Here is a 13957-nt window from a genome sequence, read left to right as displayed (position 1 = left end):
GGTGCAGTTGGGTGCTCTGGTCTCCCCACAGCCTCAGCTGCCCTGACACTGGGGGCACCCTCCACCTGTGGGTGCCCTGAGGATGCTCAGGCCCTCAGTGTGTGGGTGGTGGGTGCCTTCATGGGGATCCGTTGTGCTGGGGCACATGTCAGTGGGGCTTGAATTTAAGAAGGGGACACATGGAGCCACCAGGAATATCCCCCCCTCACCCACGCTGCCGGTGGGATGCACACCAGCATGGGAGCTCTGCCACCCTGAGGGCAGCCCCCCGCCACCCCCTCCACCCAGGAGTAGGACCAGGCACCGCCGAAACAGTACTTAAGGATGTGCTGCTTCAGCAATGAAATCTCCCACCTAAAAGCAGCAAACGGCTCCGTTCTGGTTAAAACCTTCTACAAATCTCAGTGAAGACCCCCCAATGCGGCCCCAGGAGGGGTGTGTGGGCAGCAAGGGGGGGAGGATGGCTGAATGCTGGTGCCAACCCTCCTGGAACGTCAGGGAGGGCCTGGAGCATCTCTCCGCTGGCTCTGATATGACAGTGCAGCAGGAGGAGGTGGTCACCTTTTAAAGTCACCTGTTGGTGGTCACTAAAACTTGCTGGAGCTCATCTGTCAATGCCTGATCTCTCCCTACCTCAGGGAGCATTCTCCCCTGTCCAGAGCCCCAAGGTGAGCATGCCTGTACCCTCCCCAGAGCTCCACAGTACCTGGCTTCCCTGGCCTGGGGAAGGGCTTCGGAGTTGGCTTGGCTGGTTTGGTGGTAGTGTCCAGAGGGGCATCAAAGTAATCAGCCAAATCAAAGCCTGCTGCAGGAGAGAAGGGATCATTACCACCCCCATCGTTTCTGGGGATGGTGTGGGGCTTTCAGCACACATCCCCTGCACGGCAGCTCTGCAGGTGATGCGCAAGAAACGTTGCACCATTGCACTGAAAAGAGCGTCCAACCGCTCCACTGCTCAATCACAACCGTACGGCAGAGCCTTCACACCAGCCTGGCCGCTGTTTAACTCTCCTCATCCGAGCTGTGGCTGCTGCCCACCCCCAGCCCAAGCAACCCCAAAATAATGTGTTCTGGGAGGAGACCTGCCGGTCTCCTGTAGCATCACCTGAGAACAGAGGCTGCAGGTGAGAAGGTGCTGCAGGGATCAAGCCAGCGGCTGGGACCCGCTCTGCTCCCTGCACAGCCACCCGCGAGCACCTCCGGTCTGAGCAAAGCATGCACAGGAGATGATGGGGCCAGGGAACAGTAACACACCACGGGAGCCCCTCAGTGCCATCACTCATCCAAAGAACACTCCCCAGGGAAGAAGAAACTAGCCAAGATGAAGCCTCAGCCTCGGTATGCATCCATTTCCCGGGGAGAGTTTAGTGGATCACACAGCCTCTCGTTTGGGCTGCAATCCAAATGATGAAGCCTTGTGTGTGCTTCTGGCACTTGGCTTTTCTTGTCCCTAGCAAAGACCGTGGCCACCAAGGAGCTGGACAGTCAGATTTGCTTTAATTTGTGCCAAGACCCTCATGCAGGGGTGAGCGGGTTCACTTCCGAGCGTCTCCCAGCTGCAGTTTATTTCAGGCTCCTCTGGCAGGGTTGAGCAACCCTCGGCTCCTGTGACTGCACTATATTTAAGTAGGTGTGTTTGGCCAGAAGTGAGCGAGGGGAACTGCTGCTGATGAAACTCAAGTGAATTTAAAGGAGCTTCCTCAGCTGGGGCAGATGTTGCAGAGCTGGCCAACCAGGACATCTGACAGGCACAAACAGTCAGAGAGATATTTTTTCCTTGGATGGGGAAATCACAGAAATGTCACCAGGCTGGGGCCTCTCTGTGGATATCTTGGCAAAAAAAAAAAAAAAAGGAGGGAAAATATCCTCTGGGGTCCCTCCTGGAAGGAAAGCTAGCAGATGCCATGCAGCCAGAAACAAAAGCCCTTGCGTAGTTGAGCAGTGATTTGTATCTTTTCCATTAGGATACTGCAAAGTGTGCGAAATTCAGCCTTGGCTGTAAATGCTCCGCTGCCGCTCGCCTTCAGCACGGACAGAAATATCAATATTGCCTTTACTTTGGTGGCACAGGAGGAGTGCATGTGTGCACACCAGCACCAGGTTCCTTACAGGCGAGTGAGGGTGTCCCAAAGTCTCTGTTAAGGCAGCAGCACCCAGCCCCACATGCCCAGCCCACAGCAGAAGCAAATCCAGTGCTGTGCTTAAATGATAGGCACACAAGAAGGTCTTACCTGACCCACCTGCCGGCTTTCGGGGTCCCTTGGGAGTGGCTGTGACAAAAGAGACAGGGAGGAAAATGTTAGTCGTGGCCATCACCAAAAATGTGTTGCTTCTGGTTTGAAAAAAAATAGCAAAGATTCCACCACGAGCTTTCCAGCTGGTCATCGTTGGTTTGTATTTGTAAACCGGGAACTCAGAGCCATGAAAGCCCCATGCAGATGGTGCATGGCCTCGGGGAGCAGGACTGCCCTCGTGCCAGGGCGAGCGGCCACAGCCCCGTGCAGGATCGGGCCCAGAGCTCTGCAGGGCACAGCGGCGGCTGGGGCTGAACGCCGTCCCGTGCAGGGCAGCATCCTGCCGGGCGGGAAGCAGAGACCTGGGATAAACCTCTCCAAGTTACAGCTCCTGGAGACAGCAGTGAACAGACACTGTACAGAACAGTGTGGAAAACAAGAACAAGCTGCCCATGCTTTGTTGTCCCCTGCCCGGTCGGTCAGTTCAGTGACAGGTCATTTCCATCGCTGTGTTATGTACCAGAGCTTCTACATCAGCTGGAGGAATTTTGGTGCCACCCCGGTGCAGCAGCTCCCCTGGCTGCTCCTGGGCTAAAACAAGCTACACTCAGCCTTTGAGGGGGTGGATCATTTATTTTTTTCACCCCCTGTAAACCACTATCTATTAATAGTGGCTAGCATTACCAAGGATATGAATAAATTATGAGCAAGAGTTGCGGCTGCTCTATTCCCATTAATTTCCATTTGTGCCTTTGAATACTGGAGTGCTGGGCTTCATTTCCAGTGTGCTGGTATGGTTTGATGTGACCTGACTCCACAACCTTCTTTTGCTTCTATTCCGGGGCTGGTGTGATGGAGTCCAGGGTGGGATGCAGTAGCTGGGACTCCCGTCTGGGGAAAGGCTGCTGTCCCTCTGCATAAGGTGGCATCTGGCATTTCTAACCAGGTCTCCCCACATACTGTATTAAAGGGCTTGCAAAATCCTAGATGAGCTCCGTCAGACTTGTGACCAAATCTGATATACTCTGGTCTATCCTATCCCCCGGCACACCGCGGGAGAGATGGACGGAGCGTCCTGACTTTAATCCACATGAACTCCGATGTAACACAGCACAAGTGCCTGTGTGTCGTCAGACTATAAAGTCAGAGGTTTCAATCCCCATGCTGGCTGTCACTTAGCTGGGTGTATTTTGTGTGATGGCCAGCACCGCTCGCAGAGTGCTCCCCACTACCGCCCAGCTGGGCGCTGGGACTGGGGATGGTCACCACGACCTGCACGGGGAGGGATGGGCAGCGAGGGGGCCCGAGAGCTGGGTTTGCAACTCTGCTGTGGTGTCTTGGTGGCTGGGCAGCAAAGGGGAGCTGGTGACGTGTCCGGGGGTGGATATGGCTTGGGCTCAGACCTAGGCTATGGGGAAGGCGTGTGACACGTCACAGGGAGGGAGACGAGCCTCCTCTTGTCAGCTGCTGGCAGTTAGGTTGTCTCTTTTGGGTGTAAATTGAGAGCTGCTCCGCCGAATTTCCCTCCCCAGGGTGGTGCAAAGCCCCTGCCAGCCCCCTGACCTCACTGCCGTTTCTGCCAGGCCCGAGGCTGAGCTCTGCCAGGCACTGTGTCCCCCTCAGCGACACAGCCCGGCCCCAACTCACAGAAAAATTACAGATTTCAAAGCCAAATATTAAATATCAGCATGCCAGAAGAAGGCACCTCCTTCCAAAGTGAGTTTCTGTTAACTGACAGGTTGCACTTGAAATTAAGAGAAGCCAAGCAACAACCCAACATGCCATTTGCCTTCCAGTTTGCAGCAGGAGAAAAGGACCTGACGGGGTGGCCCTCACCAGCTGGGGAAGGAGAGCAGTTAACACATTAGCTTCTAGGAAACAGGGTCATGTTTGATGGTAGGTGTTACTAACTCAGGGAAGGAAGCCAAAAAGACAAGTTCGGTGTCATTTCTACATCAAAACACTGGTGTGCCCATGCAGTTTGCTCAGGGGAATCAGAAAGCAAAGGGCACAAGGTCAGCAACCAGCTTCTCCAGAGCTATCCCCAGTCCCACCTCTTGGCAAGCCTGGACGCTGCATCCCTCTGGGCAGACGAGGAGGTAGCCCATGTCCTCCACCAGCCTCCCACCAGCATCAGATCCCAAAGAACAAATTGCATCTGTTAACATCTGTTTGTTTTCTCCTCTTTAAAAGAATAAATAAATGTGACTTACGTTGCTTGGGGCCGAGGTCATACAAGGCGTCTTCTAGGCTGAAGTCACCTGGGTCGTCCCCACGACCTGAAGACAAAGGATCAGCACTGGTTATACTTGGTCCACACAAAGTAAACTGCCTTTAAATACAGCGTGGCTAGACTTGTTTGCTCAAATTGCTTTAGTTTTTAGAAGGCTTTCTGCTTTTTTCTGAACCCGACCCATCACCAGTGATGAGGAAGACATCAGCCTTCTCCGAATGCTGTGACTGTTAAATTGCAGAGCAGTCATCTCTGGATTTTTCATTTGTCTGCCCTAATGGATGCGGTATAAAAACACATGCTACGCTTAAATTTGTCAAGGAGAGCCTACCAATTCATCTCTCGAGCTGCCACTCATCTGTGGCTGCGCTCACGATTATACGTTTGCTAAACACCATGAAAACACTGAGACAGTGCAGACAAATTCGGTGAAAAACAAAAAAGCCCTATGCACTTCTTCTTCACAAGTGCCTTCCAACATCAAAGGCTTCCTATGAAAATGCTGCTGCCGGCTGCCAAGCACAACCTGGCATTTCAGAGACTGCCTGCATCATTCTGCCTGGGTAATGCAAACCAGGACCAAACCCCCATCCCAGGGACACACCTGACAGGCACAGGCTGATTTTTTTGTTACAGATGCCTCATCACAACTCCAGTCACTTTATAATATCCCGAGGATAACTCGGCGCTAGGCCGTGTTCTCCTGCGATAGGGCCAGCTAATCCTCCCTTTCTCTGCCTTTTTTTTTTCATGGCGTTAATTACTGTTGACTTACCCTAGTTCTGAATGTATTTGTCTTGATAAATTCATGCTTTTACATCTCAGAGCATGCTGAGTAATTAATATCCTTTGGGTTTGCTAAGTACTGCAGCACTGCAAGAGAACATTAAAATGGCTTTCCTCTTATTCCTACTGCTAAATGGATTTAGCTATTGCCACCTGAGCTCCAGCGTGCTTCATGAATAAATTTAAAGCTTTACTGACAAGGACAATTACAACGGAAAGGCACTAGTCCATCAGAAAGCAGGTATCAGCATTTCGGTGAGAAACTTCTACCAAGAGCGGTCACCAAGTACTGCAACACCTCCAGCTCCCGTTTCACTTACTCACAGATCACATCCCGGTTCGTTTCCCGGCTATTTCAATGTACACTCAGCAAACCCGAGGGGGATTTCAATGCAGGGGCTGTGCCTGGAAAGTTGCTATGGGCTTCTCTCCCTGGCAAAGTGCTCAGCGTTCAGCTGCTGCTGGGGGGGTGTCAGGCAGAGATGTCACAGCCCACGGCTGTGTCTCGCTGAGCTGAAGGATGCTGACGCTTCCCACATGAGCCCGGAGGAAGGGCCGGCAGCGGGCGATGCCCCGTCACAGGTGGAGCCCAGTTACCATCGTGTGAAATCCGTGCGGACGAGCCCCCTGCTCAGCGCAGCAGAGCTGTACTTGGCACCCTCAGCCTCCCTGCACGCCCCTCCGCTCCCCTGCCAAAATATCTGCCCCTTGGGTGTTACTGCTGGTGAAATACCAGCGCCTTGAGACAGGCAATGCTCTCCTGCTCCGACAGCCCAAAGGAAGTCACGGGGTTATCAAGTGGCCTGTCAGAGCAAAGGAGCAAAGTCAAGAACATGCAGGACCGTCTGCAGCACTGCAAACGCACCTGCCCAGCTCCAGCGCTTGCACAGAGTGTGCGGAGCCACCAGCACGTCCCTGCTGAGACCCCACCTGCTCGTTACTGCGATGACTGACTATCTCGAGCTTGCTACTCTGGCAGCTTCATGCAGGCTCCCTTTCCCAGCACGGCTTTCTCCTCAGCCTTTACTGGATTTTGAGGAACCAGTGGGGCTCCGTCATTCTTGCCTTTCTATTTTAAACTGTTTTTTAAAAAAGGTGGAAGGGGAAAACCGTGGTGTGTATGTCGGAATGAGAAGCACAACAAACCCAAGTGGGGAAATGTGTCGTGGCCACGTGTTGTTTCAGTTCCCGCTGCCTCCACAGGCAGGGCAAGCTGGCAGGAAGGAGATGGTGGCAGCACCAAGACTCGCATTGGTATGCTAGGAGCCGTCCCTTCCCTCTCTCACCACTGCTCTCCAGGATTAAATAAATGTTAAGGGCGCTGATTTGCTGCACGCCGAGCCCCGCCATTACCGCATCCTCCCTGTGCTTCACCTTCAATGTAGGAGACTCTGCACCGGGGCAAGGCATGCGCACAGCCCACGGGAAGGTTAGGAAAAGTGTCCACGCATTGAACCAGCCCATCTCCCAGGGCTCTCACACTGCTGCCCATAGCAAACTTAGATCCTTTTCCAGGGCAATTTAAACCCAGGAATCCCTGAGGTGTTGGCAAGGATTAATAATAGACTGCCAATTAATGGCAGCTGACAACATCTTTATTTCATGCAAAAGGTGTTATGGAGACGTATTACACCTTTCATGGATCAATAACCGAGCGCTGCCTTCAAAGGCACACAAACTTGCCTGCTCACTCCGACAGATAAGAGCTGAACACTCTCCTTATTCTTTTATGAAGTTATTAAGCGGTAACAAACCTGGCACTTCACATCCAGATGCTTAAAACCCAACCAGCACCCAGTACACGTTTACCGTCCTCCCTGCGTTGTCTCATGTAAATCCCTTTGCTCCTGGAGCCCTGGTCCCGCTCCACCATCACTGGAGGAGTGGGTCTGCTGGGCTCCCAGAGCCCATCCACTGATGAGAACCCACGGACAGCACTGAGCAGCTTTACAGTAATGGTTCATACTCTCTGGGAAATCCTACATGTGAGAGCTCATGAGCAGCCCACTGCTGGGTGGCAGAGGTGTTTGTAACACACGCTCAGCAGTCCAGGTCCTGCACACCACGACACCACCTCTGCTGCGGGACATGCCCAGGCTGCCTGCAACTGCTCCAGGACTATAAAACCACCGATGTGCAAAATTATCCTCTGCTGATTGCTCGGTGTCAGGGAGTAGTATGGGATCTTCACCAGGCTGATGACTAGACTAGTTTGGGGGTTTTTTTTCTGCATTCTTGCACTGGGTCCTTGGAAGAACTCTTGTCTGTCACTGCTGGGAGCAAGCGCACGTCCCCAGGGGCAGCTGGGAGGGGATTCGAGCCCTGTGTGCTGGCTGGCCAAGGGGACTGGAGCATCCCAAGTGACCTTACTGTTGCCTTTCCATACTTAAAGGGGGCCTATAAGAAAGATGGAGACAGACTTTTTAGCAGGTCCTGTAGTGATAGGACAAGGGGTGATGGATTTAAACTAAATGAGGGGAGTTTTAGACTAGATGTAAGGAAGAATTTTTTTTACACTGAGTGGTGAAGCATGGGCACAGGTTGCCCAAAGAGGTGGTAGATGCCCCATCCCTGGAAACATTCAAGGTCATGTTGGACAGGGCTCAGAGCAACCTGATCAAGATGAAGATGTCCCTGCTCACTGCAGGGGGCTTGGACTAGATGATCTTGAAAGGTCCCTTCCAACTCGAACCATTCTGTGATTCTATGATCTGCAGAACTGCTGGGGGGAAAATGGGCAAGCGAGACATTTTTTCCATATTTTTCTTTAACAGGACAATCAAAACAAACTGAGCCAGAACATCTCACGGTACCTCATATGAATCCCCCAGGGCCGGAGCAGGGAGGTGGGGGGACCCCGAGGCTGCAGCTGCGGTGGTTGGGGCTGTAAAACAGAGGTGAGAGTTACGGCCGAGCCGGTGCTGCAGGGTCCCCCACCTCTCATGGCGTCCCCTCGCCTTGCCGGGGGTACTTTTAATCAGAGCTAGCTGTTCTTTGAAGGTAGAAGGGTTTTGTGCCTTAATGTATTCTCTCCTCATTATCTTCTGTGGCAAGCAGCTCAAATGCACAATTGTACTCGTCAGCTTTTTAGTTTTTACAATTATATATACATTCTAATTAAGCCCCACTGTTTGACAAAGCTTGAATTACAGTATCATAACTCACACCCAGTATATTGCTAGGCTGTCTGCAGCACGCGGAGGGAGGCGTATTCCACTTTTAGTGCCAGCCCACGGATCTCTTTGTGCAATATATATGTTTAGCTTCCCTGGGAATTGAGAGCCCGCGACGGTACGAGATTGACAGCCTGGGAGATGACAGGAGAATGCAAAGCAGGTACAAGGGCAGCGGAAAGCCACTCAAACTGCCTGACTTTTATGCATCTGCCTTTGGAGTGGCGCGGCGGGCAGCGGGTGGGAGAGCAGGAGGAAACGTACCAACGTAACAGAAAGCACCAGCTCTCCTCGGTGACCAACCTCATCTATTTGTCTCTGAGATATGGTGTCAGCACGCGCAGGCGGTTCCCTGTGCAGGGCACCCGCGGCTGCGCTGGAACCTCTGCTGGGCATCGGGGATGGAGGGTTTTCGGGTGCAGGGCTGTGTCATGCTGCTGGCGCTGGACTGCCTCCTGGCAGTGGCCTTTCCCACTGTCCCAGCAAAGACACAGCCCCAAAGGTTTGTGGGGAGTGAACAGGTCTGGTCTGCAGCAGCTGGAGTGCTTCTGGCAGCACCGGGAGTCCCCAAGGACCTTCCTGGGAGCAGGCAACGGCACCATGATGCTGGCAAGAGCAGTGATCCTGGTCAGCACAGACCAGAGCTCCAGACTCACTGATGCTCTCCAACAGCTGCCAAACACGTGGGAAATTTACTTGGAAGTGCCAAGTTGCTTGCGGATCTCGAGTTCTTGCTAACTCCTAAGACCAAAGCACAGTCCTACATGCGAAGGGACAACACAGCTCATCGGCGCTGGGACGTTACGGATGGTCTCTGGGAGCAGTGCTGGAGGGCCAGGCGGGTACGGACAGCCTCAGAGCAGCAGGACTCCTCTCCAGAGATGTGCCCAGGCTGTCTACTCAACACAGATCTCGTCCTGAAGTTAACTCTACTTTGAAAAGTAGACTCTGAACTTCCTCTGGCTCCTTGGCCTCTGCCAGGGAAGACAGACTGTCCAGGGACATGCTCAGGCACAAGCATCCCTCCCAGCAGCCACTGGGATGAGGGGAAGCAGGGCCCTGCTAGGAGGTGACACTGAGGAGAGACTCAGCCTTCCTGTGACCGATGGCTGATGCCAGGGATACATCACCCCGCACCACAGCACAGCCAGCTGACAGCTTGCAGGGGACAAGGCAATGCTGCCGTCCTCATTCTCCATTCCCAATGAAACATTTTGATTTCCAGAAGTACTAATCAAAATCACTCTTGATTATGGCAAAAACAACCTCTGCTGATTTTTTTTTTTTTTTTATGCAATTAACAAGGGTATATGGTAATTCCAAGCAATCTTGCTCTTGAGATTAAAGGAAAGCCTGCCAGGAAGCACATGAATAAAGCTTTAAGATGAGAATTTGCATAATGAAGACTTTCTCTTTGTGGAGGGACTAATGGTGGTTATGTTTGAAACCTATTAATGGAAATGTCTAAAAGCCTCTGCTGCAGTCGACATGTTGTGGCCGAGACACGGTGACCCACGCAGGCTCCATCGCCCCCGCTGCCCTCCATCCTGCCAGGTCCCCGCCAGGAACCTCAGCTCCACAACACCCCCAGTTTCCCCTCTCCTTGGGCTGCCGGAGCAGCGGGGTGAGTTGGGCCAGGCACGTCGGATGGGGCAGGAGGGGCAGCACGGCCCCACGTGAGCACAGCGTGGGGCAACGCACCTCGGTTGGGTTCTTAAGCCACAGTAAAATCCTGGATTTCTGTGTGCCAGGGCAGCGGCACAAGAAGCAGATTTCTGTTGCAATTTGAACAAGGCTTACTAGGAATAATTTAAATTATTTGGCGGCAGCACCCGATACGTTCAGCACCCAGCAAGAGTGATGGAGACGGCGAGGAAAACGCAACCAACAAAACCAGCCTGCACCTGGTGGGCTCCAGGCTCCTTCTCAGCAGACACCATTAGCACCACGATGTGGGGCTGGGCCAGGAAGGCCACTGTCCTGGCGGGTGGGAGAAGACAAGCCCTCACTGGGAGCATCTCGGCCAGGTGCTGAATGCTGGAGGGATGCTGGCATCCATCCACCCTGCACCACGCTGGGGACTGCCTGAAGGGCCTGACACACCTTCTCACCACCTCAGGTGGAAGGACAGACCTCCAAGTTGCTCCCAAAGCACCTGAAGAAGCAGCACTGCCCCACACACCCCACGGTGTCCGGGTTGCAGCCTCCGCCACTACGGCCACACTGGGAGCTGCTGGTGGGTCACTCTGCAGAGACCAGACAAAAAACACATCAGGGAGGAGTTTCTCATCTGCTGCCATCTCATGCAGCCTTTCTCACACCTCCTCAGCAAGATTTAAAACCCCGGAGGGAAGCACCCTTGTCTCCTCTTTCTCTGCAGCTGCACCCAGCTCGCAGAGAGCCTGCAGTACTCACCAGGTGTGCCTGCATGGAGGATGTGAGGAAACCTCAAAAGCTGAGGGCTGAGGACAGGTGCTGGCCTCTTCCTCCTAAATTTTGACATGTGAGAAGAGCCTCTACTCCAGACCTGTCTGCAGGAGGATGAGCTTTGCCATCAGGCTGCTTTTTTCCCAGCACTGTCCTTCTTGAAGGGACAGTGCTAGAAGCTCCCACCACCAAACCCATCAGCCTCCACCACCAAACCTACCAGCCTCAACCACCAAACCCACCAGCCTGCATCACCAAACCCACCAGCCTCAACCACCAAACCCACCAGCCTCCATCACCAAACAACCACCCAGCCAGCTCCCAAAGAGGCAGAAAGCACCCTCGAATCCAGAGGCGTTTCTTCATGCTAAACTCTCCTCCTAACTTTCTCCTTCTTCCCAACATTTCTCTTTCATCTGCTCTCAGTCTCACTGACTCAAACCAGTGGTGCTTATTGCATTTCAACGTTCTATGAAACAAATGAGATGAGAAAGGATATTAGTTGAGTGGCTTAGTTCCTGCCCGTTGATTTTGCTTTTCCAACCAGGGCAGGGCTGACAGCCTGGGGGGGCTGCAGGAACGTGGCAAAGGGGCCTTTCTCTGCATGCTTGGGGACTGGGATATGAGGAAGCAAATTTGCTGTCAGAGGGAAACAAAGCGTTTCCACAAATTTCACTGCTCTGCCAGTGTCAGCATCAGCATGTGGCTGTGTTAAAGCTGTGGGTGGGAGGAGGCTGCAAGTGCCAGCTGGCCCCAGGACACCCCGGCTCTGCTGGGGACGGCCTAATCCTGGGGGTGATGTACTATGGGCAGCCACACAACATCTATTTCAGGGGTGCCAAGCGTCATGTTGCATCGGCCACTGCCACGCGATGTGACACAAGTTGGTGTAAGAGCAGTGAGGCCATGGAGGAGCCCCAGTGCCCAGGGGACCGTCCTGTCCCTGCAGGCTGGCAGGGCATTGGCCGCAGCCCTGGTGCTCGCAGCACAGCGAAGGGCTCTTGAGCATCCTTTCATGTGGTTCCCACCCCACTCTTTGGGTGCAACCCCAAGGAGGAACATGGCTGCACAGTGCCATCAACTACATCAGCCCCAGCGCCGAGGGCTTGATCTGCTGAATGAAAGTGTCTGGCCCCGGGAGGCTGCAAAGCCTCAGGCTGGGCTGGAGCCCTCAGCTCTTGGGGAGACCAGCAGCTCCCTGACCCACTCGTGCACCCCAGGCTCCCCAAAAGCACTGGCCAGAGCGGTACCCCCCTCCACGGACAGACAGACACCGCCAGGTGCTGGCAGCAACCCCCAGCAGCTCAGAGTGAAAAGCAAAGGCCCATCAAGGGCATCACTACCAGAGCTAGGACAGGCTTCATGTCGGGCTTTCCTGTGGAATGGACCAGCAGCCGCTGCCTGGGTCTGCCCCATCTCTGGCTCCACAGCATCACCCTCTCTCTGACCCCATGAGAAACAAACATTTCACCAGGTCTTCTTCCACCCCAGCACAGTCAGAAAGCAGGTGCTGTTCTGACAATACAAAGTGCCCATCAAAATAGTACCAGCACTCAAAGCTTTCAAGGTTTCCAAGGCGCTCTGACATCTCTGCACGTAAAGCAAGTGATGTCTTATAAGCAACTTTAGTGAGGTAATTGTTCTTTGAGATCTGTGTCAAAGAGGTCTCTGCAGCATTGGCAAAACCTGCTTTCAATTAGTCCCAGATCAATTGCATCAGGAGCAAAAGGCTGGAAGGTTTTGAGCACAAGTATTTAAGGTTCCTCCCTTTCTGGGTCTGCCTGAGCTTGGCTGTGCCTGTGATGAGGGTGAGGTGATGCCCAGCTTCCCCAGCCTGGGATGGGCACAGGGACATTGCGGCCAAGGAGAGCAGGGGGAGCCCAGCCTGGCCCAACCCTCCCAGGAGCTCTGCTGCTGAGCCTAGAAAGCAAATCCCACCTTCTCTGGGATGCTGGGAAAATGCCCCAGGTAACTGAATAATTCAAAGATGCACCTGATGGGAAAGGGAATTGTTTCTTCTTTTCATTCTTTTGCTGTTTGTTCTGTTTGTTTTTTAAAGAAGAACAATTTATTATACCTGAAGGGGGAAAGGATGTGGATAGCATAATTTTTTTTATTCCCAGACCCCAACCCCTTTGCAAGTGGCAGAGGGGAAATGAGCACTGATCCCACTGCACAGGTTAGGAATTGGTTCGAGGTGACTTTCTCAGGTCATGGAAGAACCAGTAGTGTCATCCAGGACTCAGGTTTGCCCCCTCCAGGTGCAGGGGTCCACTGGAGAACAGGATTATTACTCCCAATGCTGAGAGCAGGGAAAGGCAAGACCAAGGCATGCCAGGAGCAGGAGACAGGACCAGAGCTGGGAGCACTTTGGGGGCAGCCTGGGCGTCACCCACCTTCAGGGTGCTGCCCCTTCACCCAGCCCAGCCACACCAGGCATGGGGTGGGAAACACAGACCCCAGCTCGTGTAGTTCGTGATCCCTAGAGAAGGTCAGAAAACACAGCAAGTTCCTTTTCCTCCTATGAGTGTGGGTGCAGGGCTGAAAATTGGGGTGATTTCATGTTTTCCTGCATGCTGTCCACCCAGAAGCGTTACGAGGTATGCTCACATTAGCCACTTGATTTCTGCTTACATGTTAAGTAATGACTATGAATTTGCCTAGGGCCAAAGACGCCTGTTTATCAACCAGACAACAAATCGTGGCATGAAAGCATTTTGTTCATAACCTAGTGCAGAACAACTGATGACAAAACAGTCAGGAGCCTAAAGATGCAGGAGCCTAAAGAAAGCCAAAGCTGGAGATTAAATGCTTATCACCTGATTCCTGACGGAAAGAGATTGCTCTCATCAGATAAAGATCAAGAGAAGATGCGGTAGTTAAAAGTAGGTAAATAGGGAATAGGGAAAAATGCTGGTTCATCACTTGGGATGTGCTGCTCCTGCCGTACTGTGCTATTTAAAATTGTAAACGGAGCAGCAGTGGAAATGAAGACTTGGGCAATGCTGACAGATGGAGGGAGGCTCTGGGAGAGCATGGGGGGTCACAGCCCTCTCCTCCAGCTGAAGGTATCTGTCTGCTCCCTGTCACCGCAGCCTGCAATG

The 13957-nt window shown here is 53.1% G+C and overlaps 1 protein-coding gene across 1 annotated transcript in view; it reads right to left on the bottom strand.

Moving 5' to 3' along the window:
- LOC114818473 (CD99 antigen-like protein 2) overlaps positions 1-4542 on the bottom strand; it is a gene marked incomplete at both ends in the record, with an annotated part of 8147 nt that extends 3605 nt beyond the window's left edge. Inside the window, 3 exons of the mRNA XM_029084432.1 lie at positions 678-805; positions 2232-2270; positions 4448-4542. Coding sequence (XP_028940265.1) covers positions 678-805; positions 2232-2270; positions 4448-4542 — 262 coding nt within the window. The remainder of the gene's footprint in view (positions 1-677; positions 806-2231; positions 2271-4447) is intronic.
- Positions 4543-13957: the final 9415 nt, after the last annotated feature.

This window comes from Antrostomus carolinensis, unplaced genomic scaffold, assembly GCF_000700745.2.
Source record: "Antrostomus carolinensis isolate BGI_N321 unplaced genomic scaffold, ASM70074v2 scaffold29270, whole genome shotgun sequence".
Taxonomy (NCBI): domain Eukaryota; kingdom Metazoa; phylum Chordata; class Aves; order Caprimulgiformes; family Caprimulgidae; genus Antrostomus; species Antrostomus carolinensis.
This window is presented reverse-complemented; position numbering and strand designations above follow the sequence as displayed.